Source organism: Muscardinus avellanarius (assembly GCF_963383645.1).
Source record: "Muscardinus avellanarius genome assembly, chromosome: 18".
NCBI lineage: Eukaryota > Metazoa > Chordata > Mammalia > Rodentia > Gliridae > Muscardinus > Muscardinus avellanarius.
Window position 1 is genome coordinate 30,763,150 of NC_137804.1, and position 27,223 is coordinate 30,790,372.

The 27,223-nt window shown below is 52.4% G+C and overlaps 1 protein-coding gene across 1 annotated transcript in view; it reads right to left on the minus strand.

Annotated features, from left to right (window-relative positions):
- Positions 1-24,086, minus strand: part of DNAH1 (dynein axonemal heavy chain 1) — a gene marked incomplete at both ends in the record, with an annotated part of 61,535 nt that extends 37,449 nt beyond the window's left edge. Inside the window, 24 exons of the mRNA XM_080715270.1 lie at positions 572-751; positions 1,282-1,387; positions 1,539-1,660; positions 2,181-2,345; positions 4,548-4,760; positions 5,426-5,679; positions 5,753-5,951; positions 6,346-6,501; positions 6,923-7,064; positions 8,015-8,097; positions 8,526-8,645; positions 9,197-9,422; positions 9,547-9,740; positions 10,556-10,706; positions 11,825-12,123; positions 12,542-12,753; positions 12,978-13,135; positions 16,530-16,782; positions 17,344-17,505; positions 18,897-19,029; positions 19,878-20,034; positions 20,459-20,633; positions 22,630-22,702; positions 23,745-24,086. Of these exons, the coding sequence (XP_080571396.1) occupies positions 572-751; positions 1,282-1,387; positions 1,539-1,660; positions 2,181-2,345; positions 4,548-4,760; positions 5,426-5,679; positions 5,753-5,951; positions 6,346-6,501; positions 6,923-7,064; positions 8,015-8,097; positions 8,526-8,645; positions 9,197-9,422; positions 9,547-9,740; positions 10,556-10,706; positions 11,825-12,123; positions 12,542-12,753; positions 12,978-13,135; positions 16,530-16,782; positions 17,344-17,505; positions 18,897-19,029; positions 19,878-20,034; positions 20,459-20,633; positions 22,630-22,702; positions 23,745-24,086 (4,275 nt within the window). The remainder of the gene's footprint in view (positions 1-571; positions 752-1,281; positions 1,388-1,538; positions 1,661-2,180; positions 2,346-4,547; positions 4,761-5,425; positions 5,680-5,752; positions 5,952-6,345; positions 6,502-6,922; positions 7,065-8,014; positions 8,098-8,525; positions 8,646-9,196; positions 9,423-9,546; positions 9,741-10,555; positions 10,707-11,824; positions 12,124-12,541; positions 12,754-12,977; positions 13,136-16,529; positions 16,783-17,343; positions 17,506-18,896; positions 19,030-19,877; positions 20,035-20,458; positions 20,634-22,629; positions 22,703-23,744) is intronic.
- Between the last annotated feature and the right edge of the window lie 3,137 nt (positions 24,087-27,223).

Consider the following 27,223-nt stretch of genomic DNA (forward strand, 5'->3'; position numbering starts at 1 on the left):
TATTTAATGAGGCCCTCCGCAACTTAGTGAGACCCTGTTTCAAAATAAAGAATAAAAAATAAGGCAGGGGGTGTAGCTCGGAGGTCGAATGGCCCTGGGTTCCATCCCCAGATCCTCAAAAAAAAAAAAAAAAAAAAAAAAAAGGCAGGGGGAGAAAGAAAGAAAGGAGAGAATCCATGAAGCTCTGGGTCTCTCAAGGGTAGACAGAATCATCATCTCTTTAACAGATGAGACTTTGAAGCAGGCAGGTAGAAGCCCAGGTTCAGGAAACACATAGTCTTGGGTTCTAATCCTGCTTCTGCTCCTTGCAAATCACATACTTTTGAGTAGAATACATCTCTGAACCACTTCTTTGGGCCTGCCCTGCAGCCCAACAGCCAGTGGAGGGGCCTAGAGAGGTACAGGCCCAGCCCCCAACCTGGAGCGCAGTGAGAGCACCAACCAGAGACTTCATGGTGATGAAGAGCAGCCCCTCTTGGGGCTGTGGGAGCGGGAGGCAGGTGGGGGCACAGAGGCACAGAGTAGGAAGCACACTGAGGCTCTGGGGGCCGCGCGGGCCGGGCGTGCTCACCGTGGGGTAGGCGTTGATGGCCCTCTCGATGATGTTGCGTACACTGGCCTTCATGCTGAGCTCCACCTCCCGCAGCCAGTCCTCCACATTGCTGGTGGGGTAGATGGAGAAGGACAGCTGCACCTCCTCGCCCTCCGCAGAGTACATGTGTGTGATCTCCAGGTCCTCCTGGAATAGTAGCTGTGGGCAGTGGGGAACAAGAGTGGGGTTACCCTGGGCACCCAGAGGCCCTGCCCAGCTCCAGGCGGACTCCGCTCATGCCTTCCAACTTAGGAAGAGAGCTCTGCCTCAGGGGGCCTCAATGGCGGGGCCTTTCCCAGCGTCAGGGCCCTAGCAAGGCCTGGCGCCGGCCATGGAGGAGGGCCTTAGGCTTGTCCTGTGTGTCCTTGTCCTGCTCAGGCCTGTGGAGCCTCCCTTTGTGGATAAGAGAAAGATGAGGAGGGTCATGGGCTTTCTGGATCCAGGGGTTTCTTGGCCGAGCCAACACCTCAGTGTGCTGGTGGGGGCAGGGAGCCCTTGGTGAATTAGGGGCAAGGGCCTCTTGTCCTGAGGCAAGGGGACAGTTCCATAGCCGACCTTCCTCCCAGCAGCCCCAGGGGTGTCCCGGAGTACCAGGAATCTCACTTGCTTCCTCATCCCCACTAAGAGGGCTTAGCACAATGGAGAGTGCTCTGGTGCCCCTGGTGTGAGCACCAAGCCTAGCCACCCACCCGGGCGATGTTCTCGAAGCACTTGCGCAGGTGGGGTTGTACGGCTGTGGGGTCCTTTGTCTGGGACAGGATCTCTAGCAGTTCATCATCTGACAGGAAGTAGAACCTGCCAGGGGAACAGGGGTGAGAGGGTGGGTTAGGCAGGCTCCCTGGGCCACACAGTGCCACGGACACCTTTGCACCCTAGCCTGGCAGGACACTTGAGGCCCCAGGCTTGTATGCAGACACTGACAGTGGGTGTGGGCTGTGGTGCCCACCTGGGGAAGGCACTCCTCTTGGTCTCCAGGTACTCGCTGAGGCCCTTCTGCACCAGGTCCAGCAGCTTATTGCAGTCCCGCAAGCTGTCCAGCAGTCTCTGGTCGGAACACACATTGATCACCTGCAGAGCCCGGGCAGGAAGAGAAAGTGGATTTGAGAAGGGAAGAAGCCTGGGAAGGAAGGGGCAGGAAAACTATCCCTGAGCCAGGGATTCCCTTCCATCAGTCCCATAGAAAAAATTCTATGGTTAAAACAAACAACAATGAGTACAATGTACCAATAAAAAAGAAAAAAAGGAAAAAGAAAAATAAGCCACATAAAGATGAATGATTATAATCCAACAAATAAAAATTTTTAAGAAAAAAAACAAACAACAACAATGAAAAGGTTAAATAAAGCTAAGGAGTTAGTTTGCTTTCCTGCAGGACTTGTCAGGGCCTCTAAAATGATACTGATCTCTGAACCATTCACAGCTATGTTTCTGAAGAGCACCTCTGGGACTGTGGAGCCCAGACCTGAGGACACACGCCACAACCAAAGTCTCACGCTTGTCTTCCAGTTCTTGTTTAAGGGGGGAAGAGACCAGCAGGTTCTGAATGATGTGGGGGTCTCAGGTGCCCTCCCAGTCCCAGCCGGCTTGCCTCTCGGTTTTCGTAGGCATTCTTCATGATCTTCCTCCAGATCCGCTCCATGGTCTGGTAGCGCTTGCTTTCCACGGGCAGCTGCCGATTGATGTCTTCAGAGCTGAAGATGGGCTCCAGGTAAAGCCAGGCCCGCTGACAGTTCAGCCACTCCTCCAGTACCTCCTAGGCGGGATGGGCAAGGATGTGGACTGCCAGCACCTGGAGTCCAAGTTGGGTTCTGCCTCTCGTGACCATGGCACTTCACCCCACAAGTGCAGGGCAGAGCACCGGGCACCAGAGTCAGTGTCCAAGGGAAGCTTCTAGGTGGTGCTGTCATAATGGGCCTCCAAGGATGTAGGGACCAGAGAAATCCCATGACCCCAGGGGATGCTTATTATTCCAGAAGAGCCAGGGTTGCTGCTCTTCACTGTGAGAGGCCACATCCAATCCAGCAACCCTCCAGAGTCCAGAGAAAAGTATCCTGGGGACTCAGGTTCATGACCCCAGCATCCTCTGAGGTTCATCGGGATTTGTACTTGACCTCGCTAAAGAAGGGTTCTCTGAAACCTTGGTGCAAGGGTAAAACATCTTCAAAACAAGCCACTTCCCCTTCTGCCTCCCAACTCCTCACTTAGGATTTATCTTCTGTCTTCTCCCATCAATGCAAACTCAATCATCTTTTCCTTGTGAGAAGTGTGCCACAGTCAGATCTGTCAGGCCGGTGCCAGAACCATGTGGGGACCAGAAGGAACGGGGCAGGGTTTCTGTCTCGATGAGCTCACAGTCCACTAAGGGTTAATTTGCTCCCCACCTTTTTTTTTTTTTTTTTTTTTTTGGTACTGAGACTTGAAGCCAGGGGTATTCTACCTCTTAGCTACACCCCCAACACTTTTTATTTTTGATTTTTCAAAAGAGGGTCTTGCTAAGTTGCTAAGGGTTTCACTAAGTTGCTGAGGCTGACCTTGAACCTGAGGTCATTTTGTCTCAGCCTCTCAAATATTGGGTGTACACCATCAAGCCTAGCTCAGTTGTGCCCTTAAACTACTAAGGGCCCAGCACATATAATGGCTTCTATAAGAGGCACTGACAAGGGCCTCAGGGGGGAATGACTTGCAGACAAGTGAGGGTGGAGTTGTCTGGGTGTTTGTGCTGAGCCTCAGAGGACCTGAGAGGTAGATATAGAATTCCGGGTGAAGGAGATAGTATTAGAAAGGAGAGAGACCCAGGAAAAGTATTGACCAGCTGAGGCATCTCCAGATGATCTATATGCAAATACATACGCCCTCCTCATCCAGCTTCTGGCCTCACTGAAGGCCTCTGAACAGCGCCCTGGAAGGCCCCAAGGAAGGCCTGTCCTCTCAGGCTCTGTGGGCAGCCCCCACTTCTGGCCTTGAGAGCCCAAGACAGCAACAATTCCCAGTATCCTGGCTCCCTCTCCCCAAGGTATCCTCAAATACCTCAAATCTCCAAGTGAGATGGGTATGGAAGGCTCAGGGCAGGGTGGAGAAGGGCATTAAGGATCCTGGGAGCCTGGTGGTTGTTGGAAGCCTTCTTAGCCCTCAGCTCTGAGGTCACCTTGATGTTTTTCCCTGACTTACCCCATGACTGCTTTGCTGTCTTCTGTGATTACAATGTTTTGGATAACACTCTCAATAAAAGCAAGATAATGGTGGAAGGACAAGTAAGAGAGAGATCTCTCCTCCTCAGCCCTGTCAGCTGCCCTCTTTCTCTAAAAATCTGTATGACACCATTGTCGTTCAGGTGAGAGACTTACAATCAATATAACAATCAATCAATATTAACACCATCCACTATACGTGGTGTCCAGCCCAGAGTTTCAATACTAGAGGTTCTGATGTTCTAAGCCCAGAGAGCCCCCTGGAGCTCTGCTGGCAACCACATTTTTGAACTAAGTATTGCCCTCTCTACATCCCTAGCTGTCTTTTTTAGTGTTTACACCTTGTGGATGGACAGCTCCATCCATCCCAGTCACCCTCCTCCTGAATGGAGGGCCTGTCCAAGAGCCAGGAGCTCTCATGTCTCATGTTCTCAGTTAACATGGTAAACACTCCACTGCTTCAGGCTACACCAAGATACTATTTTTTTTGTTTTTTTTTTTTTTTTGTTCTAGAAATTGAATTTAAGGGTGTTCTACCTCTGAGCTATACACCAGCCCTTTTTATTTTTTATTTTGGAACATGGTCGTGCTAAGTTGCTAAGGCTGATCTTGAACCTGTGAGCTTCCTGTCTCAGTCTCCCAAGTACTAGGATTACCGGTGCTCACTATCATGTTGGGCCACCCAGGTACCTTCAAGTGTCACTTATGAAAACAGGGTTCCTTGAGAGTGAGGGAGGATGGGGAAGGATGGGGAACAAAGGGCCCACCTGGGTCAGCTTCAGTTTGGTCTCCCAGGAGTTGATGCGCTGCTCAAAGGGCTTCTTGTAGGGCGAGAAGGACATGCTCTGGGTCATGACGATGTGGTCATCGAGCAGCTGCGAGGCCTCGTCTGGGCTCTTGAGGATATAGGTGTCTGTCTCCTTGTAGGGCAGCACGTTGAACAGGATGGCGGACCACTCCTTCTCCATCTTGTCCAGTGCCTGGGGTGGGAGATGAATCAAAGCTGCATCCGAGGAAGGGGCTTGTAGTTGTGCTGTCTGACTAGCACTGGGCCGAGAAGAACAGACTCTACCTGGCCATGACATTCACCTGGGTCCCTCCAGCAAATACTCTTGGCTCCCCGGATGACAAGTCCACCGTGGGCCTTTGTCTGGCGTGAGGGCTGACTCACTTTCAGACATGTGCTGCCTGTGTACAGCACACTAATCACCTGTGCTGGGGGTGGCTAAGGAGCCAGTTAGGATTGTGAGTGCTGGTCCCAGCTCTGACACTTGCCAGCTGTGTCCCCTGGTCAGTGCTGACCCTCCTGGAGCCTGAAGGTACTATTTACTTATTTACTATGCAGTGCTGGGTATTAAACCTAAGGCCATGTGCATGCTGGGCAAGCACTCTACCTGAGCTACACTCGCAGCTCCTCATCTGCTAAATGAGGATATACTACCAACTTCTTCCTGAGATCTTGAGAGGGGTAACAGGAATATCAGCCATGGTGGGCACCATGCCAAGTACTTTATTAACTCACTTAATGGAATGCACCTCACCCCCTCACCCCAATAATGGAGCCTGTTGCTGTCATCCTCCCAAGTGGCCAGGATGTCTGGCAGGGCCTGGATGGGGCAGGATGGGTCTGCTGGTGGCTACCCACCTGCTCGATGGCATATTCCTTGCCAGCCACCTCTGCCACCTTGCTGATACTCTCAATATGGTCCTGCAGGTTCATCTCGAGGCAGCGGGAAAAGGTCAGGTTAGCCTTGGGCCTGACATTGATGTTGATCTCATTGGACAGTATATCCCAGTGCCGGTTCCGCATGCCTGGGTTGCGCAGCCCCTGGATCAGCGGGATGTATGGCTTGAACTCCTCAATGCGGGCTCGGATGTCTAAGGCCACATCCTGGCAGGCTGTTGGGTAGGGCAGGTGGGTATCAGAGGCAGCCAGCACTGGTGGCAGGAAAGGAATGGGTGGGCCACCTACCTGGGATGTCCTTGAACTGCTTCACGCACTTATGCATGGTCTTGAAGGATTCTATGACGTTCTTCTCTAGCTGCTCAGCATCAATGGCTGAAAGAGGGTCATTCATCCAGCTTTCTGACCAGCGCAGCCAGTCAGAGGCTGTGGTCCAGAGGTCCAGGTAGGGCTGGAACTCCTTCACCATCCTAGTTAGCTTGTCATACTGCAGAGGCAGAGGACAGGTTTGGAGCTGTCTTGGATGCTCCTTGGTTTCTCTCCACATCGCCCCTACTTGAGCCCGTTACTCTCTCTATCCCTGCTCCTGATCCCCAGAGACCCAGGCCTGGCCTCCCTCCTTCTCATCCCACCAAGGCTCTGGGCTCTGAGCTGCTAAGGAAGGCCTAGGCTGACCCCTCATAGCCTCCTGCCTCATTCCACGGGCCTCCTTGTCTCAAGAGCTCAGGTCGAGTTATTTCTACTCTGCAGCCTTGCTCATTCCTGCCTCCAATATGCCAGATCCCTGCCACCCAGCAGCTGAGTTCTAGTATGGCTGCACACACAAGCGGCCTCCTCAAGCCCTGGGGATTAAGGTGGGCAGGGTGCTGTGGGAGGCCTACGTTGGTGATGGGCAAGCCAAAGATGCGCTCGCGGTTGTTGTAGAGCATCGCCAGCTGCTGGCAGTCTTTTAGCTGCTTCTTGACCCGCCGCACCTCGTTGGCAATTTCGTGTGCTCTTGCAATCTCCACATGGGTGGAGAAGCCAGCTACCACCAGCTGCAGGCCAAGGAGGAAGGGTCACACGCCCCTGCAGCCCCACCAGGTCCCTGCATTCCCACACACGTGTGTCCAGTGAACCCAAGCTCCCGGGGCACTGACTCCTCCCAGCTCTCAGGGGACTTTCCCCTGCAGTGACTAGGCTGCTAGCCCATCACAGTCAGGCTGACTACCCTGTGGTGACCTGAACACCATGCCCACAGTGCTCCGGGGCTCCAAGGGCACAGCAGAGGAGTTTTTGGAGCTTGCTGCCCAGGAATCCCCTTTTCCTTCAGTTCATTCTTTCAGCATTTATTCACTCATCTGCCCACTTATTCATCACACATTGACACGGCACATCTTAAATGCACGCAGTGAGGCCAGGCCTGTGGCACTGCATGCACGTGGCAGGGAGCGGACCCAGCCCTTGGCCAAGACCCACCTGAAGCCCTTCCAGCTTCTCCTGGAAGTTGTTCTGATCCATGATCTGGATTTTGCGGAACTTTTCCTCATCCTCGATGTGCTGCTGCCGCACCATCTCTATCTGCCCAAGGATCTTAAAAGGCCAGTTGCTGGCAGCCCACCTGTGCAGGGTGGGGTAGGGATTGGGGAAAATGCCATGGCTGAAGGGTTGGCGTGGAAGGCCAGGGAGAAGTACCTGCCAGGCACTCAGGCGCGCTCTCTTCCCTCCCCAGGCATCCAGGGGTAATGGCAGAATGCAGGGGTGGGGGTGTGGCAGTTGGAGCCAGCTGGAAGTGGGCAACTGGGCAGTCCAAGTGTCAGAGGGTAGCCACAGCCACCGATGCGGAGGCAGCTGCACCCGGCACGCCACAGGGAGAGGCAGAAGTAATGTGCCCAGTGCAGTCAATGACAAGAACAAAGGGAAATGAGGAGTGACACCATGTTCCCTCTGAAGGCCCAGGACTGCAGGGTCTCAGCTCAGATTAGGGAAAGCAAGTCTCTAGCCTGCATGTCCTTGGTGACCCCCAAGGCCACCAGGACAGCTTCCTTAACATCAGACCACCTCCCTCTGCCCAGGTGATGCAGGGTATCTGTGGAATTTGGAGATTCCACCTGCCTGGGGCTGCCGGTGCTGGGGAGGCCCCTCTTGAGCACCATCAGGCCTTGTTAGGCCGGTGTCTTAGGAGGTCCTGGGCAGGGCTCTGACAGTGCTGAGCTCCCCAGCTCATCTTTGCAGCAGGCTGGGTGAGGGGTTTCCAGTGGCCCAGGGATGGCCCACCCTGGGCTCTGCCTTCTCAGTGCTCCTCAATCACGAAGTCACAATGGACTATAGTTCCAGGAAAACGCGTGTGTATCAGGGCGTTGATGGGACAGAGACAGGGTTGATGGAGAAGATGGGTCCCTCATCAAGAGGATTTTGCCCCCAAATGGTTTCTTTCTGTTGTATCGACTCCCTGGCCTTGCCTAATTCTGGTCCCTGTGTGGAGCCATGGCTCCTGGCAGTTTGGCAAGGCATCTCTGGCACGATTACACAGCTCCCTCCTCCACTGTGAGGAACAATGCTTTTACTCACTTATCATTGAAGTCATCTGTGGTGAGGTTGTAAAGGAATTCGTCTGTGACCTGGTAGTCATCCATGACCTTTACGATCCGCTCCTGTGTGGGCAGGTGGTGCTAAGAACTGTGCTGGGGAGGAGGTTTGCTGGGATGGGGCTCTCCAAAGTGGCTGGGTGCTAGAGAGGAGCTGCTCTCTTAGAGAGGGGAGGTCTGGGATGGGAGAGGAAGTGCAGGGTACAGGGCCAGGGATCTGAGGGACATGACCATCACACTTTCAGTTTCCATTTCCCTGACTGGTATCTTCAGCTCCCATGACCTCCAAGATAGCACAGCTAAAAACCTGTGCCACACCCCAAGTCAGAACCCCTAACCTTTACCTGTCTTCTGGGTATCAACCTCACCTCCACTGGCTCCCAATCTTCCAGCCCCTGCCTCCAGCTCTGTGCTACCAGCATCCTAGTCCCCAGGTGCTGGGGAAGCTGCTGAGCTTCCAGATTCTGGCCCCCTGCCCCATGTGCCCACCTCACCTCCAGCACCACCAGCTTCTCGGGGATGCCTTTCATCCACTCCCTCAGCTCAGCAAGCTCCTCGATGCTGTTGGGCTTCTCATAGATCTTGCGGCTGATAGCTCGGAACTCCTCACAGATCTGGTAGTGGAGGAGGGTGCTGGGGAGGGTGCTGTCTCCTTTGTTTTCCTTGGGGTCTGCTCATCCTTTGGGGTCCCTAGTGCCTCCCAGTAGGTAACTGTCCCCCTCTCGTCACTTGCAGGACTTTCTGAGAGGTGCTCCTGGTAGGCTCCCTGGTTGCTGAGGTCTCTCAAGAGACAAGGTTATCACCCAGGAGGCATTGCCCTCCAAGCCTTCATTGGCTCACTGATGCATTCAGGACTTCTGTGGCCTGCATTTGCACACCCTTAGCTTTATGGAATGATCCATCCATCCCAGGGTGTGCTGTGTGAGGGTTCCCAGGTCTCTATAAGTCCAGGAAAGAAGGCAGCAACCTCCCCTATCCTCAGGACAGCTCCCTGAAGACAGACAGGGATCAAGGCCAGGGTGACTTCTAGTTTCTTCCCTTGGCCTGGGTGCCTGCAGGCACCCCCAACTCTGCCTGGGGAAATAACGCTGCTGGGAGTACACCATGTGTGCAAGGATGCTTATATGTTGCTGCAGTCCCCAGGACAAGGTGGGTGGCCACTTACACTGTCCACCTCCTTGTGCAGGCTCTTGGCCAGGATGTCTAGCATTGAAGTGGCCAGGGCTTTGCGCTTCTTGGATAGGTTCTGCTTGACATTGTCAACGTTGATGTAGAAGGGCCCAATGATGATGCTGCTGGGCAGTGAGCTGTCCAGGATCTCTTTCTCCCTTAGGTGGGTGAGCACCACCTCCCGCACCTCCTGGGCCGGTGGGCACTCTGTCTGGTATGCCCTGAGGACCGTGTGCACATGCAGGGGGGCAGAAGAAGGTGAGCAGGGTAGCTGGAGGTGTACACACAGATACATTCAGAGGCACGCGTACACACACACAAGCACTCACACACACAAGCACTCACTTGAGAAAGGTGGCAACATCATTGTTGTTCAATTCCAGATACTTCTTGTACTCCTTCGCGTAGGCCTGCAGTGGGATCATAGCCTTGCGCATGGCATTGGAGATGACAGAACGCAGCTCTTCTACCAGCGGCTCGTGAAGCCCCACCGACTCTAGCAGGGGGTCGCCACTGATAAAGATGTCTTCCATTACCAGCTGTGAGGGAAGGGGCAGGGCTGGGTGAGCTAGGAGTGTGGGGACAGAGGGGTTGCAGATGGAGGTGTCCTCTCAAGGGCAGGGTGTGGTCTAAAGGTTGAGTGGATGGCAGTATGGCTGAGCACAGAGCACAGGTGTGGCTGGGGGAGGGCTTGCAGTAGCACATTTTACAGGGAGCTGCAGACTAACACAAGGCCAGAGCCACCATTCAGCCCACGGAGGAACAGCATCCTCCCCTGACTAGCTGGACTCAGCCCAGTGCCAAGGAAAGGAGGAGAAAGCACCATCACAGTGCCGATGGCTTTGACTGACCAGCAGGGGACAGAGGGGACTTAAGTTGCAGAGGTTCTTGGGCCTGGGGAACAGACTGTGTGGCTGGCTGTGTGTGCAACAGTGATGGCTGCTGAGTACCTGGGACACTAGTTCCTTATGTGGAAGTCAGGTGGTCACCACACATGAGATAACAAGGGTGGCTAGGAGCAAATGTGGCTGTGAAAGGGTTAATCCAGCAAGTCCAGGATTCAAATTGTGGTTCTGACACTTGGCTGTCCTGTGACCTAGGGGAACGGTTAAACTTCTCTAGCTCTACACAGTGGGGATGTTAATAGTTCTCAATTCAGATGGCAGTGAGGATTAGAGGAGATATTCAAGAATATCAGTGCCAAGCATAGTGTCCACGAGGTGTGAACCTATGATAAAGCTTAATTGCTCTGATATTCGTGGCAGTGCTCCAGTATCTCAGGGGACCCTCTAGCAGCCAGGACAGCAGGTGGCCCAGCCCCACCCACCCCAAGCTGCTGCTTCTCCAGCTGTACCTTCTCCAGCTGGGGCACAGCATGGGTGGCCAGGATACCCTTGTCAAAAAGGTTGAGCAGAGATGTCTCAAACTGCTCCAATGGTGTGCTGTAGTGTACCCCTGAGTTGTCCAGCACCAGGTCCACAATGAACAGGGGGTTCTTACGGGGCCTGAGGAAAAATGGTCAGGCAGACTAGGGGCAGGGGACTGAGGAGGAACCCCCCTGCCCTTTCTGCCAGCACTATGGCTCTCAAGCATCTCATGTATAATACTGGCCTCCTTCTGCCTTCCAGGATCTCCAAGTGGACACAGAGAAAGATTTGAGCCAGTCAAACAAGCTGCTCTGCTTGTGCTTAGTGGTCCCTAGGCACCACAGAGAAGGAGGACCACCCCTTGTCCTGGCTATCAGGGTAGCCAGGCCCTTGATACCCCTTGAAGTCCATCATCCTTGGGTTCAAATGTCCACTAAACAGCAACAGCCTCAAGCCTGGATCCCAGCTGGGGCTCCTCTGATGACTTCTGACTCGGAATAAATCCAGTCCCTAACTGTGACCCCAGAAGACCCTTCATGATCTAGTCTGGTGTCTATGAGCTCACCCATTTCATCCTGGCCAGGTCTCCCTGTTCTTCCCTACTCCAGCAATAACTGCCAGCCTGTCTTTGCTCAACTGCCCCAAGCCCTCTTCCCTCGGTGCCTCTGGGCAGGTTGGTCCTTCCACCTAGTGGCTCCTTCATACATCTCAAGTCTTGGCTCAGATGCCATCTCCTCCCTGATCCCCTGGAAAAGGCCCACCTGTGGTGCCTATTACACTCCCTCAAAAATCAGCAATAAGAGGGTATATTTAATGTTATATTGCCTGTTTCTGGTTCCTCTAGATCCATGCCTAGTTCATGGCATGAGTTCAAAGAATACTTCTTTTTTTTTTTTTTTTTTTTTTTGGTGGTACTGGGGTTCCTGGAAGCCCTTCTACCTCCGGGCTACACTCCCAGACCTATTTTTACATTTTTTATTTGGAAACAGGGTCTCCTAAGCCAGCACGCGTGGCTGGCTTCGAACCTGCGCGATCCTCCTGTCTCTGCCTCCCAAGCGCGGGGATTACAAGCGTGTGCCACCACGCCCGGCCCAAAGAATACTTCTCAATGGAGTCACTCAAAGGCTGACAATGAGTGAAGGTCACTAAAATTCAAGCCAGAGCTGTGGGGCATTGCTCAGCAGCTAGGCTCTGCCCAGTGCCAACGACCTGCAGGCTGAATGCCCTGGATGACCAACCCAGACCCTGGGCCCCACCTGTAGGGACTGTTTATGAGGTCCTCCCCCCAGGCCATGTCATCCGTGCAGTCCAGCACACTACAGCAGGCGTCGCTAATGAACTGTGAGAAGCTGGTCAGTGAGTCCTGCACCAGGAAGCGCAGTGTGTCCTGCAGCATGTACTTGATCAGCTCCATCAGCTTGCGCAGCTTCGACATGAGGTACACCTCCCAGTTGTTCTCATACAGGTTGTACCAGCCCTTGCTCATGTCGCGCAGGCTGCTGCGCATGGCTACCTTCAGTGTGCTGATCCAGCTGTCCTTGAGGAACATCTGCACCTGCAGTGGCCACAGTGTTGTCACAAGCTGGTCCAGAGGCCCACTGTCCACAGCCATGCAGCCTCGGGGGCCGTTTGACTGCAGAGGGATATCCCTCACCCCAACTTACTGCCAAGCCCTGCCAACCTCAGGGCCCAGGGTGGCTCAGTGGGAAAGAGGAAGGTAGGAAGAGCCAGAAGCAGGGCTTCCCTCCGTCCACAAGAGAGAGGAAGAGATACAGGGTTGAGAGAGAAGGAGAGAGACAGACAGACAGAATGAGACAGAAAGAGAATGGAGTGGAAAGAGGCTGCATTCCACCTCCCTCACACTCAACTCTCAGGTCATCACAGGGATGTGGTTACTGCTCCCCTCTCCAAAATAAGGCAAACAGGGCTGGGAGGAGGAGACTGGAAGGGAAGCCTAGGCTGATGCCACCCACCTGGGAGAAGGTCTGCGACTGGATCTGCTCAAACTCCTCCAGGCGACTGTACTTGGAGAGGTTGGAGTGGAACAGAGACATGGTGGTCACCTTGTTACACTCGGCCCGCACCTTGCTCAGGGCTATGATGACTTCTGACCGTGTGAGCAGGGACACAAAGGTGAAATCCTCCTTCTGCTCCCGGAAGGGGTACTTGGGGACACTCACCAATCCTGCAGGGGCGGGGCCAAGGGTTAGAGCTGCCCAGGACACACCAGGGGTCAGAATGTCTCTACAGACTCTCCCTCTTCCCCTTCCCCCCTCACCAAGAAGAGGAGCTACCAATGCTGGGGACAGGGTGGGTGCAGGAGTGCCAGGCTGGAGGCCACAGGAGCAGGAGATAATCCTAGAGGGAGACTGGGGAGCACTGGCCAGGTGGACAGCCTGGAACCCTCACCTTGCTCAGGCACCTTTTCCTCCTCCTTCTCAGGCAGGGTCACATAGGAGAACGTGTCAGGCTTGGAGGAGACAATTTGGTCAAAGTTGATTTTGTTCATGCTACGCTCATAGTCCAGGCTCACTTCTCTGGCGAGGTTGCTGAGGTGCTCGAGGACCCTGTTTGTGGAGAGGAAGTTGGGGGATTAAAGGGCTCCATGAAGCCACTGACCTTCCCCATCATGGGCCAGCTTGAGTCCAGGTTCCACTCTGCCGTGGACCTGTGGACAGACTGAAGCTTCCTCTCTGGATCCATAAAGCCCGGGTGTGGGGCCTGGTGGTCTGGCCCTCAGCAGTGATGCAGTGACCACAGGCAAGTGTCTCAGCCCTCACACCTCAGGGAGAAGGGGAGGTGATGATATCTGCTAGAGGGGCGATGGGGTGGCACCAGGAGACAATAAGCCCAGGGACTGGCCATGCTAGATATGATGAGGAGTAACGAGATGAAGAGCCAGCTCTGGGCACGGAGAAGCCTCTGCTCCACCCCAGCCGCTCAGACAGCAGGAACAGCCCCTCCTCAGCCTGCTGCCACCCCCAACTGCTCCTCGTCCTGCGTGCATGTTTGCTTGCTGGTGGAGACACTTCTGTCTTCTGTTGTCAGTGCCTAGGAGCCAGGGGCAGGCCCCAGAGTGGTGGGACAAGGCCAGGACACCCAGCCTGGAGGGATCAGTGAGCTGCCTGCCCCCACGCTGCCTCAGGCCTCTGTGGAGGATGCCTGTCACTGAGTTCCTTTGCTTTCATTTAACCAGTCTTTACCACAGAGTACCAGTGTGTGCAAGGACTAAGAGCTTAGACTACCCAAGGAGGATGTGATGCCATGACTGTGCCCGGGGCTCAGGGGCCCCAGCACTTTGCTTCTAAACTGGCTTCTGAGATCTGCAATCACCAGGTCTGGGTGAGCTTGTGTACCATCTCCACTCTCCCAGCTCAAGCAGACCCCCTGGAGGCATTTATCTATTTATTTATTCATTCATTCATTCATTCATTCATTTATTCATTTATTCACTCACTCACTCACTCACTCACTCTCAGCAGTCCTATGCTGTGTGTGCTGGTTACTTGTCTGGATCTCTTCACTCCTGTGGAGAGACTTTGCCCCTGAGTTGATCTGTCCCTCCATCCCACCCCTGCCACCCTCTGAACAGGTCACACCAATTCTGGCAGTTGTACTACAAGGAGATCCCAGGCTACTGTATACTGTAGCTGCTCTTGCATCAGACCTATGGAATGTTGCTAGAAAACGTCACAGGCAGGGAGGGGACTTGTTCCATCTTCAACTGACTCTCAGCTTGGCTTAGAAATCCATTTACAGCCGGGCATGGTGGCACACGCTTGTAATCCCCGCACTTAGGAGGCGGAGACAGTAGGATCGCGCAGGTTCAAAGCCAGCTTAAGAGATCTTGTTTCCAAATTTAAAAAGGTATAAAAATAGGTCTGGGAGTGTAGCCTGGAGGTAGAAGGGCTTCCAGGAACCCCAGTACCACCAAAAGAAAAGAAAAGAAAAGAAAGGAAAAGAAAAGAAAAGAAATCCATTTACATCCCTCAATACCAAGAATTTTTTTTTTTGTCTTCCCTACAAACCCACTACATGTTTCCCACCCTGGAGTAGTAACTACCTCAAATTTCATCCAGAATTCAAAAGCCATGTCCCCACCTGCAAATACAACTGTCTCCTACCAGAAAGTAAAGCTTACTTAGCTCCCACACCTTCATTTTGGGCTCACTAAGACCCCACTATCTGCTGACAACAAAAGACCTATCTGAAACAAATTTAGAAGAAGTCGAAATGGAGGAATACATCAGACAAGTGGAAATGATGAGAGAGCCAACTTGCAGTTCTGATAATCAAACCAAGTAAAGTTTAAGTCAAAAGGCATTAGAATTGATCAAGGACAGTTTTTCATGCTAAAAGCTGCAATTCATAGTGTTGATATAGCATACTATTCTTGGTGAGCAAAAGCAAGTGAGGATACAGAAGATGTAAATTATATAATCACTAAGGTAGATGTTATAGAACATGTATATTTTATGCCCTAATAACAGGGAATATACTTCTCCAGTGCAAATGGAACATTAAAAATTGATTATATGTCGGGCGTGGTGGCGCACGCTTGTAATCCCAGCATTTGGGAGGCTGTGATAGGAGGATCATGGTTCGTTGACAGCCTCAACTACTTAGTGAGGCCCTTCGCAACTCAGTGAAACCCTGTTTCAAAATAAAGAATGAAAAAAATAGGACTAGGGGTGTAGCTTGGGGGTAGAATGCCCCTGATTTCCATCCCCAGTACCACAAAAAATGATTATATATTAAGTACTGCGGTATTAGAGTCAGTTTGAAGGTTTCAGTATGAACTTAGGTTTTTTTTTTTTTTTTTTTTTTTTTTTTGCAATACTGGGGATGGAAACCAAGGGGCATTGCATCTCCGAGCTACACCCCCAGCCCTACTTTTTAGTTAGGTAGTTAGTTAGTTTTTTATTTCTTTATTTTGTGGTATTGGGAATGGAACCCAGGAGCATTCTTTCTCTGAGCTACACCCCCAGCTCTATTTTTATTTTTTATTTTTTAAACAGAGTCTCACTGAGTTGCAAAGGCCTCATTAAGTAGCTCAGGCTCCTCGAACTGCGACCCTTCTTTTTTTTTTTTTTTTTTTTTTTAATTTGGTGGTACTGGGGTTCCTGGAAGCCCGTCTATCTCCGGGCTACACTCCCAGACCTATTTTATTTTTGGAAACAGGGTCTCCTAAGCTAGCGCGGCTGGCTTCGAACCTGCGCGATCCTCCTGTCTCTGCCTCCCAAGCGCGGGGATTACAAGCGTGCGCCACCACGCCCGGCGAACTGCGACCCTTCTGTGTTAGCCTCCTAAATGCTGGGATTATAAGTGTGCGCCACCATGCCCAGCCGAACTTATGGTTCTTAACAGATAGATAAATCGATATAGAAAATGTATAGATATGTATGATTATGTATAATATAATCGATGTAATAATGTAATGGTTCCTATTTCTATCTCTCTATCTCCCAGATCTGTCTTTTCTAAGAACTCTGAAGCAATGGGATCCCAGGAGCAATGAACACATCTACTGCCCAAATCTTGGCTTCTAAATTCCCCACTAAAAGAAACCAGAGCTTCCTGGAGAAAAAGCCGATTTCAGGGCTGGATCTGAGAAAGTATAAGACAGGGCTGACACTTCCTGGTGTGCGAAAAAGTAAGGACATGTTCACAGGATGATGGGAACATGTCAAAAGGAATCAGATGAGGCCTCCCCTGGCCAAATTTGAGAACTGAGATTTAAAAACTGATCAAAATACAGTATACCCCTTTCAAATAAGAATTCCTGACTTCACCTTGGTAACAAGTGATCTGAAGATGAACAAGAAATTATCTGGGGCCCAAGAAGTCCATAGTGCAGTGGGCGAGACAGCCCCACACAGAGCAGCCCGAGGGAGCTGTGCCCACCCAGAGCTCTACTTCCCCGTGGGAAAGCTCCTCTGCGGAGGTGGTGCAGGGACTCACAGCGGTCCTTTGCGCATCCGGGGCGTGCTCATGGCCCACTGCTTGATCCTGCTCAGGCTCTGCTCGTTGATGAGCCGCTGGCCCTCAGACGGCATACAGTCCACATACAGGTTGTATAGTAGCAGTGCCTCTGTGTTCTTGCGCAGGGCGTTGGCCTGGACCACGCGCTGCGTGAACACATGTGGGTCCTCAGCACAGAAGAGAAGCTGGATCCGCGGCACCCAGTACTGACAGCTCATGAGAGGGGGTCTTCCTGGGGGGCGATGGGAGATAGAAAAGAGCACACAGTCAGGCTCTCTGGGCTGGAGCACTGGGCTCTGGCCAGAGGTACCTCTGGCAGACGTTGGCCCTGAGCAAGTTCTTTCCCTTCTTTGGCTGCTGTTCAGTGTGTGAAATGGGTATGACATTCCCTGCCCTGCCCACCTGGGTTTCATGGATGGATATGAAAGTGCTTCTTAAACTGTAAAGAGCTGTGATCAGAAAAGGAGTTCTATGGGGTGGCCATTCAGGCTGAATGTCACATCCAGGGTGGACTTCACTAATTTGATGACTTTAGGCTTCTTTCCAGCATCATGCTAAAAGTGGCACTGCCGGTTGCTCAGAGGTGACAGTGCCAAATAATGGCTGTCAGCCCTTCCTGGGTCTTGGGGTCACTAGTCCTCTGGTTCTTACTGTTAAGGGACAGCAGCCACAGGTCAGGTAGAGCAAGGCAGCATGCAGGCTTGGGCTGGCAGTGCCTTGGCAGGCTTTGGCATGGGCACAGTCCTGGCCAGGCCTTCTGGGGGGCCTTCTGGGGCAGAGGCAGGGCTCGTACCTGTGGCAGTGACCCCTCCATTCAGGATGGGTTTCCCCATCTCGTCCCGCACCAGGCCTCTCTCATCCGTCTTATGCACCAGGTACAGCTTCTTTTCCTCATCATAGTCCAGGACGCCAACATCACACCATCTGTAGTCTAGCTTCTGACTCTTGGGGTCCTCTGAAACAGGCGAAGACACCCTACCAGTGCTCCCTGCCATGGGGGAAAGGGGCCTCTGGGGGTGGCAACAGGTGCTGGGAGTAAGTCTTAAAGGTGACTAGACTGGCCTCTCTGGCACCAGGCCATCACCTCTGGCTCCAGCAGGGCAAGGGCCCTGCTTCCTCCCAGCTGATCTGGACTCTGCAGAACCCTTCCCTGGAGGACTCAAATGAACCAGGCTCCTCTGCACATCCCCCACTGGGGCAGAGAAAAAGACACAAGCCATGGTGCTTAGACAAGAGGGATAAATGCCCCAAATACACAAAAAACCTGCTGAGGACCTGTCACGTACTGTTGTGCCAGACCCCTTAAAGGTGACTAAGGTCAGGGTGGAGCCCTCTCCAAAGGCTTCCCTGGCTGTTGAACCACTGGGCTTTTATATCAGAAGAGGGCAGAGTAGTGGCCACTGCCCTGCCATGGGCCTCAGGGCCTGTCTGGTCAGGAGGGCCTTTGCCTGAAGGCCTTGCCCTCTTCTCCAGTGCACCGTCACTGCCCCTGGCACTCCCTTTCTCAGCCACACCGGGAATCTGAGCATTGCTGTGACTTCAGAGCTTGCTCCTCTTCAGGGCCTTAGCATGGGCTGTGTCCTCCGCCCAGAACACGTTTCACCCGCGTGGCCTCATGGCTGGTTTGTTCCCTGCTCAAGCGGCTTCTCCTTAGAAAAGCATCTCTCCCTAAAACAGCACCTCTGCCCCAGGCACCCTCTAAACTGTTCTCTTTTGTATCTTCCACACAAGAGACACTGCCTGGGTCACTGTGAATCTGTGTAGCATCCAGCTGGTATGTATGTGTGTGGCGTGCTTGTGAGTGTGAATGGTGACAATTACACGAGCATTATCTGTGTGTTTGGGGGGGAACTGCTGCTGTATGCCTGAGAGTGTGGGATGAGGGGTGGGTGTGACAGTGTGTGTCCACACAGAGGTAAGACCGAGAGCCCCAGCTACTGCTGGATCCATGGTAACTTCTGGGTGGTGGGAACGAAAGGGTCCAGTTGTGCCCTATAGGCACCTCTGAACATTTCTGATGGATGCATATATATATATATATATATATATATATATATATATATATATGCATATATCTTATATAAACAAATAATTAATAAATCAAAAAGTATTTTTTTCAAACAGTAGACTTCATCCAGCTGTCCTACACCCAGCCCTCCTGACCAGGCCATTCCTGGTGCCTGCATTTCCTGCCACTGTATGGCCAGCTCCTGGTTGACATCCCAGCTGGGAACCTCAAAAGGCCTCTTACTTCCCATGGCTGCCAGGTCCCAGGGAGTCCAGGCATTTGGGGAGAAGTGCTGCTGGGACAAGATGGTGCCTAAACCCTAGACTGGCCCTGCTCACCGTGCCCCAGGAGGTCATTGGTGGGCAGGAGGGCTTTTCCAGGGACTGGTTTTCTATTTTGAGACCCTGGCTCCAAGCCCATGTTGATCCACTCTTTGGGAGTGCGACAGTCAAACTCTTCATTGTCGAACACCTGGGAGAAAGCAAGCAAATGGCCAGAGGAAGGTTCCTTCCCTAGCAATTAGGCAGAGATGAGCACGCAGGAGGATAGGGTCGCCTCAGTGACCTTCACCCCAGATGAAGTAGCTGCAGGTTGGTGACTGGGAGGCCAAGCCCTCAGGGTCCGAATGGGGAGGGGAGCCTGCATCCCTGTCCAGCGAAGCCACCCAGTGCTTAGGCATAGAGCATCTTGGGACTCAGGAAGAAGAGGGCTCTCTTTCCCACTGCCCTGGAGCACCCAGCTCAGGTCTGAGAGAATAGGTGGCTCTTGGGTTTCCTGAACACTGCTCTGGAAGGGCCCTTGGTATGGTGATGGGCATCTGGATTCAGCCTTGCTCCCCAGAGACGACCAGTGAAGATACTCAGGACCACAAAGAGGAAGGAGGGGAGAAGAGCTTAAGTCAGAGCCAGGCTATGCTCTTTCCTTCTCTGCCTCAGACTCTGTTTCCCCATCTGTACCCCCAAGGGCCAGCCCATTTCACTGGGTCACCCCCAGGCAGGCCTTGGTCAGGGAGTCCTGTATGCTACTCCATAGTTCAATCCAGCTGTATCTGGCACCCACGTGGGTGAGAGGCACACAGGGTGCCCAGACTCCCTGGAAAGAAGCAAGAATCAGCTCCCTGGGGACTGTTTCCTCCTACCCCCGCCTTCTCCAGCCTAGGATGACAGATACGTAGGATGGGTTATGATTATTCAGGGATTCTGTTTGATGAGTACTTGTGATTGGAGTGGGGATCCCTTTTGGGGCCCAACTTCTGAACCTCGGTCAAGTCCTGTACCCCCATCCCAAGTCCACTGGCAACATGTGGAATTCCAGCTTACCTTCAGTGGGAGATAGACAGGGAAGAGTGGGTCATGGCCCTGTTCGATGGTTTGGGGGTTATGGGGGTCTGGGTGCCTGGGCATGAGCTTGTTGGAGTTGATGCCCTCCTTGGCCAGCAACTGCTCAATGTCTAGGCTCAGGTACTGCCGCTTTCTCCTGGCCAAGGGAAGGGAGGGGTTCTCAGGACTGCTCGGCTCACGTGAAGTGGCTTCATAGGTATTACCAGGGCCCAGGGGTTATGATGGGAGGCATGTGTCCCTGGGACCCCTCGGAGGCCCTCTGCCCCTCTGGGACTCATCAGGAAGTGGTACAGTGGCAGGGTGTGGAATGCTGAGCTCCAGTTACCCTTTTGTCCTACCCTGGAAACCCCACTTTATGGACCTAAATGCCACCTTTCTCTATTCCACAGCAAGAAAAGCCAGTTTCTCTTAAGGGGCCAAAGGTCTAGAAAATTTAATCCAAACACTTTGGCACGGACTGCTGCGGGGATTGTCACCCAGCAGTCTATAGTCCCTCGACCTGAGTCTGGCAGATGCTACCTACTGGAGGACAGGCCTGCCCCACCATCCACTGGCCGTACCTCTCAATCTCAATCTTTCGGGGGCACTGGCCGGGCAGCACCTGGAAGGGCACCTGCACCTTGGGCTCATAGGCCTGCAGCGGGAAGTCGGTCTGGGCGAGCAGCTGGCTGGTGGACCCAATGCTCTGCTGCTCCAGACGCTCCTCAAAGTCCTCAGGAACCCTAAAGGTTTCCACTGCAGGCACAAGCAGAGGTGGGTGCTGTGGGACTCAGGCTGGGCCCAGTGATGCCCCACCCCAATCCACCAATAAGACAATTTCCAGGCAGGAACCAGGTGGCCACACACAGAGGTGTGGGAAGCTCAGAGCTTGCCTGTGGCCAGGAATTGTTGGGGAGAAGATAGATGAGGGATCAGGTGCCCAAAGGACACCAGACCTGAAGGGGCCAGGGCCTCAAGAAGGTCAGTTTGGTCCTCTGTCCAGGGATGTTTGACTATGCCCTTACCAGCCAGCCATGACCCCAGCACCAGGGGCGACTGCTCAAGCCAGGTGCTGAGTTAAACTACTGGGGAGGGAGGTCTGAATGCTCCCCATGCACCTCTGGGTCCTTGTCAGGCTTGAGGCATCCTGCATGCTATAGGGATGGACAGTCTCAGTGGGACCCTCAGTCACCAAATGGCTGCTCCTGCTTAGACAACAGCAGACAGAGGCTTCTAGCTCTGAGGAAAGGGAATTGGTGGGGAGAGACTCATAGATAGAGTGATCAACCATCCCAGGTTGTCTGGACTGAGGGTTTCTTGGGACAGGGGGTGCTCAGTGGAGAAAAAAGTCCCAGATGAACTGAGACCATCTAGATGGGGCAAGGGGCTATGGGACCATGCCTCAGAAAGAGATGAACCATCTTCCTCAGGGCCTGGCTGGATTCTGGGTGGCCTCTATCTATTCTCCTGATGGAGAAAGGGTCCAATGAGTCCCAAGGTTCCTGAAAGGCCCTAGTGACTGCCTACTTGAGATTCTGGGTCTGGGCTGTTGTCTACGCCTGGCAGAGGCCACCCATCTGCAGCTGAAATCCACTCTCTGAGAAGAGCTAAGGGAGCTCAGGGAACTCCATAGCACCAAAGGGTCATCCATAATTTCCACACACTCTTGGGGTCTGCAATACCACCCTACTCCCAGAACCTCTGGGGGAAGGAGTGTAGAAGGAGCCATAGTGGAGGTAGCCTCCAGCCCCTGTTTCATCCTTGAGCCCTACAGGCTTTTTGAGCCCTGTGTTGAGCAGCAGGTGGCCTTCTGTCACTGGCTGCCAGGACCCGTGACTGATCCCACCCTCTGCCTGTTGGGACTGCTGTCCATTATAGAGGTCTGGCTGTTGGGCTGCTGACCCAACAGCCCACCCCAGACATGGATGGTAGGAGCATCATTTTAATGTCCCCTACAGGCCTGCAATCTATGGTTTGGAGCCATTTCCCAGTCACAGATACTTGGGCAACTGTTGATAAATAGTCTAGAATCTCAGATAAGCACACAAATGTCCATGATTGTGAGGCCTCCTGTGCCAGTTCAGTGGCTCTCAGATCCCATAGGGTGCATGGGCTCTGATGGGACTAATCAAGGCAGTGCCAGTAAGGAGACAGGCCTTTCCTGGGGCAAACAGTTGGGACCACGGGGCATCTGGACCTGATGAAAAGGGGAGTCTCGTCTGCTGGGGGAGGAAAGTGGGAGGGCCTCAGTCTATCCCTCACACTACCTGGGGCCTCTCCTGGAGCCTCATTCTTCCCCCTCTGCCGCAGGTCTGCCCCATACCTTGCAGATTTGTCCCAGTCCTTGCTCCCAGTTGTGTTCTGAGACTTGCCGGAGAGGATGGTTCTCCTTCCCTCCTCCAGCAAAGATCCCCTGGACATCTAACTGTGCCAGTCCCTGTTCAAGGTGCTGGGGCTTCCAGCAGGGAATCACTCAGACACAGAGGCCTTCTCCCATGTTCCAGTGGATGTGGGACCCACCCCCACCCCTGCACACACACCCTGCGGATGCCAGCTGGCCAGAGGGAATGGTGGCCTTGACCCTTAGCAGCTCCAGGGAGTGTGGAACCCTGGACGCAGCTCTTCAATGTCTAGAGACTGTTTCTTCTTGGCCTCATTTTACCCATGAAGAAAATGGGCCCTCCATAGGGCAGAGAGGCCCTCCATAGGGCCTCTCTCTGAGGCCCAACCTTTAAATGCCCTGGGCACTAACCTTTTGGGGTGAATTTGTTGAGATCAGCCTGACGCAGGAAGTTCTGGGTCATGTAGGGTCCACGACACACATTCTGAAACCAAACCCCAGAGTCCTGAGTGTCCTTAATATCCCAGGGACAGTCAGGGCCTGAGAGGAGCTCCAAGCCCAGGGACTTCCCGGAAGCCCACAGGGAGCACCAGGGGTGAGATAGAGCCAGTGAGTTTACACACTTTGTTCAAAGGCCGTGGTGAATGACAAGCCATGGCCACCTGGGACATCTCTAACCCACCCTTTTCTGCTCCAGCACAGCTCCCTGCCTCACTGAGAACACTCTCAGCATGTGTCCAGGGCTGAGACAAGAGCTAGGCACTGAAGGGCCAGGAGGTGTCTCTGTGTATCTCCTTTGCTAAGGGCCACTCTGATACCACCAGTACACTGGGTATCAAGGAGTCCTCGCCCTGTCTCTCTTGGAAGAGTCTCAGGGACTCTTGAAGAGTCCCTGCCTAAGACCTTCCGAAGGCTGCCTGAGACCCACAGGGCTCTGTAAATTCTCTCTCCTAGTCATTCCCTTCCCATCTTCCCCCTTTCCCCAGCCTCATCCCTTGATATTTCTCAAGTTCTACTCTCCTTCTTGTTATGGGCCACATCCTCTCTCAGGGACCCCAAGCTTTGTACCTGCTATTCCCCCAGCTTGGAATACTCCTCGGGCACATGTCCTACCCAGAGATAGCATGTCCATCTCTTAGATCTTAGCTATGTTCCATCTCACCCATAGACCCTTCCCTAACCAGAGCTGGGGAAGGGAGCTTCCCCACCAAGGCCACTGCCTGCCACACTAGGGGTGTGGATGTCTCATCTTTGCTGCCTCGCCAGTGCTCAGTCCAGTAGAAGTGCCCAGTAGGAACTCAGTAATGAGTAGTGAATGAATGGACAGATGGATAGACAGCTAAGTGGATAGTGAAAAACATGGATGAATGACTAGAAGGATGGGGATAGGTAGATGGACAGACAAATTGATAGGTGGATAGACAGCTAAATGAACAGATGAACTGATGGGCAGAAGGATGGCAGGATGGGTGAATAGAACCTCCAGGGAAGGCTTAGGCTTGGTAGGGGATAGCTGCCATACTCACACCAAGTTGATCCAAGGTTCCTGGGCTGAGGATTTCAGAGTAGAATCCACGCTGCTTCATAAGTGGGTACTTCTTCTCTGTTCCTGTTGGGGATGACTTCCGGGGCTGTTCCAAGTCTGAGAGTATGGGTGGGATCAGGGACAAAGTTGAGGACTTGGGGTCAGGGCCTGGAGGGGGGTTCCCCAACCCATAACCTGGTCTCTGAAGAGCCTTCTCTGTGTTATACTGCACTTGTCCAGGTACCCGCCCCAGATCACACTCTTGGTACGCAGGAATGCTACTGCACTCTGGACCCTGAGAGCTCCTTCCTGGGCTGCAGCCTTCTTTTTCTGGATGCTCCATGCTGCTTCTCAGGGCAATGCCCAACCAGAGGCCCTAGGAGAAGATACAAGTGTCACTCAGTCCTTGCCTCTCTCTCAGCCTCCAAGAGACACCATGGTACCTGGATGTCTACACTGCTTTCCCTCACCAAGCCCCAGTCCCAGGTCCTAGGCTAACAGAAGGATGGAAGAGGAAGTGGTCTCCTCCTAATCTGGACAGACACAGTGCCAGGAGAGTCCTACCAGGGAACAGTGGGGCCACCGTGGATACTACATGCATGAAATGAGTCCCACAGAATGAAGGGCAGAGTGAGGGAAAGCTGCAAATGCCTGTCCCCCAGTGCATCCTGCAGCCGCCTACACCTCTTCCTTCCAGAGGGCAAGGCCTGGCTCTCAGCGTGGGAGGAGGGAGGCCAGGGCTGGCTTACTCATGAGGTTCCTCAAAATGACTCTCAGCCAGCATTAGCCCCAGGGCCCCCAGCCTAGTCCTGCTGGATTGGCCTGCCTCTCCTCGGTGTGGTCAAAGGCCTTGCTAGCACCTGTGAGACTTGGCCAGGCTTTGTACCCTTATCCTTGCCCACCGCACCTCCCACCAGGAGCCAGAGGCTAAATGGTCTTTCCAGCAGGACCTGACCCTGATCCTGTGTTGGTCCACAGATCCCCCCAACACTGACAAATGGCATTCACTCACCCTGACTCTGGGGCCTGGTGCAGCTCAGAGAACTTATGCACACCCTCCTTTCTTGCAAAAGGAGTATCAGATGCCTCTGGGTTACAAGCACATCTGCTGCCTGTTTGCAGGATTTTACTGGTGAGGTCTTGCTAAGCCACTGTTGCTTTCAAATACCTCAAAATACTTCACCAGGGCACATTCTCAGGCAGGAGAATATTACAAGCAATCTGGCAAGGGTATGAGGAGGAAGAGGTCTTCACCTGAGATTAGTACAAAACAAAGCAAAACAAAACTCTAAAAAAAAATCTCAAAGCCGGAAAGAAAGTCTTTAATCATCTCAATAAAAATTTCAATTAAATAAATAAATAACATCTTAAGCTGGGCATGGTGGTGCACACTTGTAATCCCAGCATTTGGGAGGCTGAGACAGGAGGATCATGGTTTGGAGACAGCCTCAGCAACTTAGTGAGGCCTTTTGCAACTCAATGAGAGCCTGTTTCAAAATAAAGAATAAAAAGCTGGGCGTGGTGGCGCACGCTTGTAATTCCCGCGCTTGGGAGGCTGAGACAGGAGGATCACACAGATGCGAAGCCAGCCTCAGCTACTTAGTGAGGCTTTCAGCAATGTAGTGAGACTCTGTTTCCAAATAAAATATAAAAAAGGTCTGGGAGTATAGCCCAGAGGTAGAAAGCCTCTGGGTTCCACCCCCAGTACCACCAAAAAAACCAAAACAAAACAAAATAAAGAATAAAAAATAGGGCTGGGTATGTAGCTTGGAGGTAGATAATGCCCCTGGGTTCCAGTGCCAAAAATAAATAAATAAATAAATAAATAAATAAATAAATAAATAAATAAACATCCTAACAAAAGAAAATAGGGACCCAACTCAACAAGCCCTCCTTCCCCCACCCCATCTCATTTTCCAATGCCTCTGTAAACTGGGACAAGACAGCCAGGAGCTTGCAGTTTAGGCCACTCTTTTTTGGGGGGCAGTTGGCAGTACTGGGGGTTGAACCCAGGGGTGCTCTACCACTGAGCTATGCCCCCAGCCCTTTTTATTTCGAGATTGAGTCTCAAGTTGATGAGGCTGGCCCTGAACTTTTGACTCTTCTGTCTCAGCCTCTGTAGTTGCTGAGATTATAGGTGTGTGCCATCATGCCCAGCTAGGCCACTCTTTTTAGTTGGGTGCTTAAGCTCTGCTATTCTTTGTTCTAGGTGTCCAACAGGACTGGCTGGTCTAGGCCCACTGATGCATTGTGGCAGAGGCTCCAAATAATGGGGGGTGACTGGGTCTCTGGGGAGCAAATCTACCCTGCAGCACTGAGGCAGCATGCAGTAGCTGAGCCCATTTCTACAAAGGATGAAAGACCACTAGAGAGATGGGAAAGGGCAGATGGGGCTTGGGTAGGAAGCCCCTGCCACCCAGTCTAGAGGCCCATGGTCTTTACCCAATCAGGCTTACTGAGCCTCCCCACTGGAACTTTATTCTCTGAACCCGCTTCCTGCTGGCCAGCTGCCAACCAGCTGGGCAGGTACTGAAGACACTGGATTCTGGTCTACCTATCTGACAGTCTCCAACACTCTAAAGGACAGAGGATGCCCCAAAGCTCAGTTCAATCATTCTGAAAACCCAAACTTGTCCATTTCCTCTTTGAACAAAATCATCAAACAGGGCAGGGCTTGGAGAGGCCAGGGTCTCAGCTTCACGGGAGAGCGTCCCAGTTTTGGTTTTGCCAGCTTGCATATGGGTTTGGATATGCTTGGCCTGCTTTACTGCTGCATGGAGACAGCAGGTGCACAGGTATCCAGGAAACTGCACTGTTGTTTGAGACAAAAGGAGCAAAAGATGAGTAAAGACACTTTAGAATTAAAGGAAACCATAAACCAAATAGACCTAATAGACATTTTCAGATTATTTCAACCAGGAACTACAGAATACACATTCTTCTCAGCAGCCCATGGCACCTTCTCCAAAATAGACCACATCCTGGGACACAAAGAAAATACTAGCAAATTCAAAAAATGTAATATAATTCCTTGCATCTTTTCAGACCATAATGGAATAAAAGTAGAAATCAACAACAGGAAACTCAAAAGAAAGTATTTAAATTCATGGAGAATGAATGATACACCATTGAATGATGAATAGGTAAGAGCAGAAATTAGGGAAGAAATAAAGAAATTTATGGAAACAAACGAAAACAGAGATACAACTTACCAAAACCTATGGGACACCATGAAGGCAGTACTAAGAGGAAAGTTTATTGCATTGAGTGCCCACATAAGAAGGACAGAGAACCACCAAGTAAAGAACCTAATGACACAACTCAAGGACCTAGAAATTCTGCAACAGTCTATTCCCAAAGCCAGCAGAAGGCAAGAAATCATCAAAATTAGAGCAGAAATAAATGAAGTAGAGAACAAAAAAACAATTCAAAGAATCAATAAAACAAAAAGTTGGTTCTTTGAAAAGATTAATAGAATTG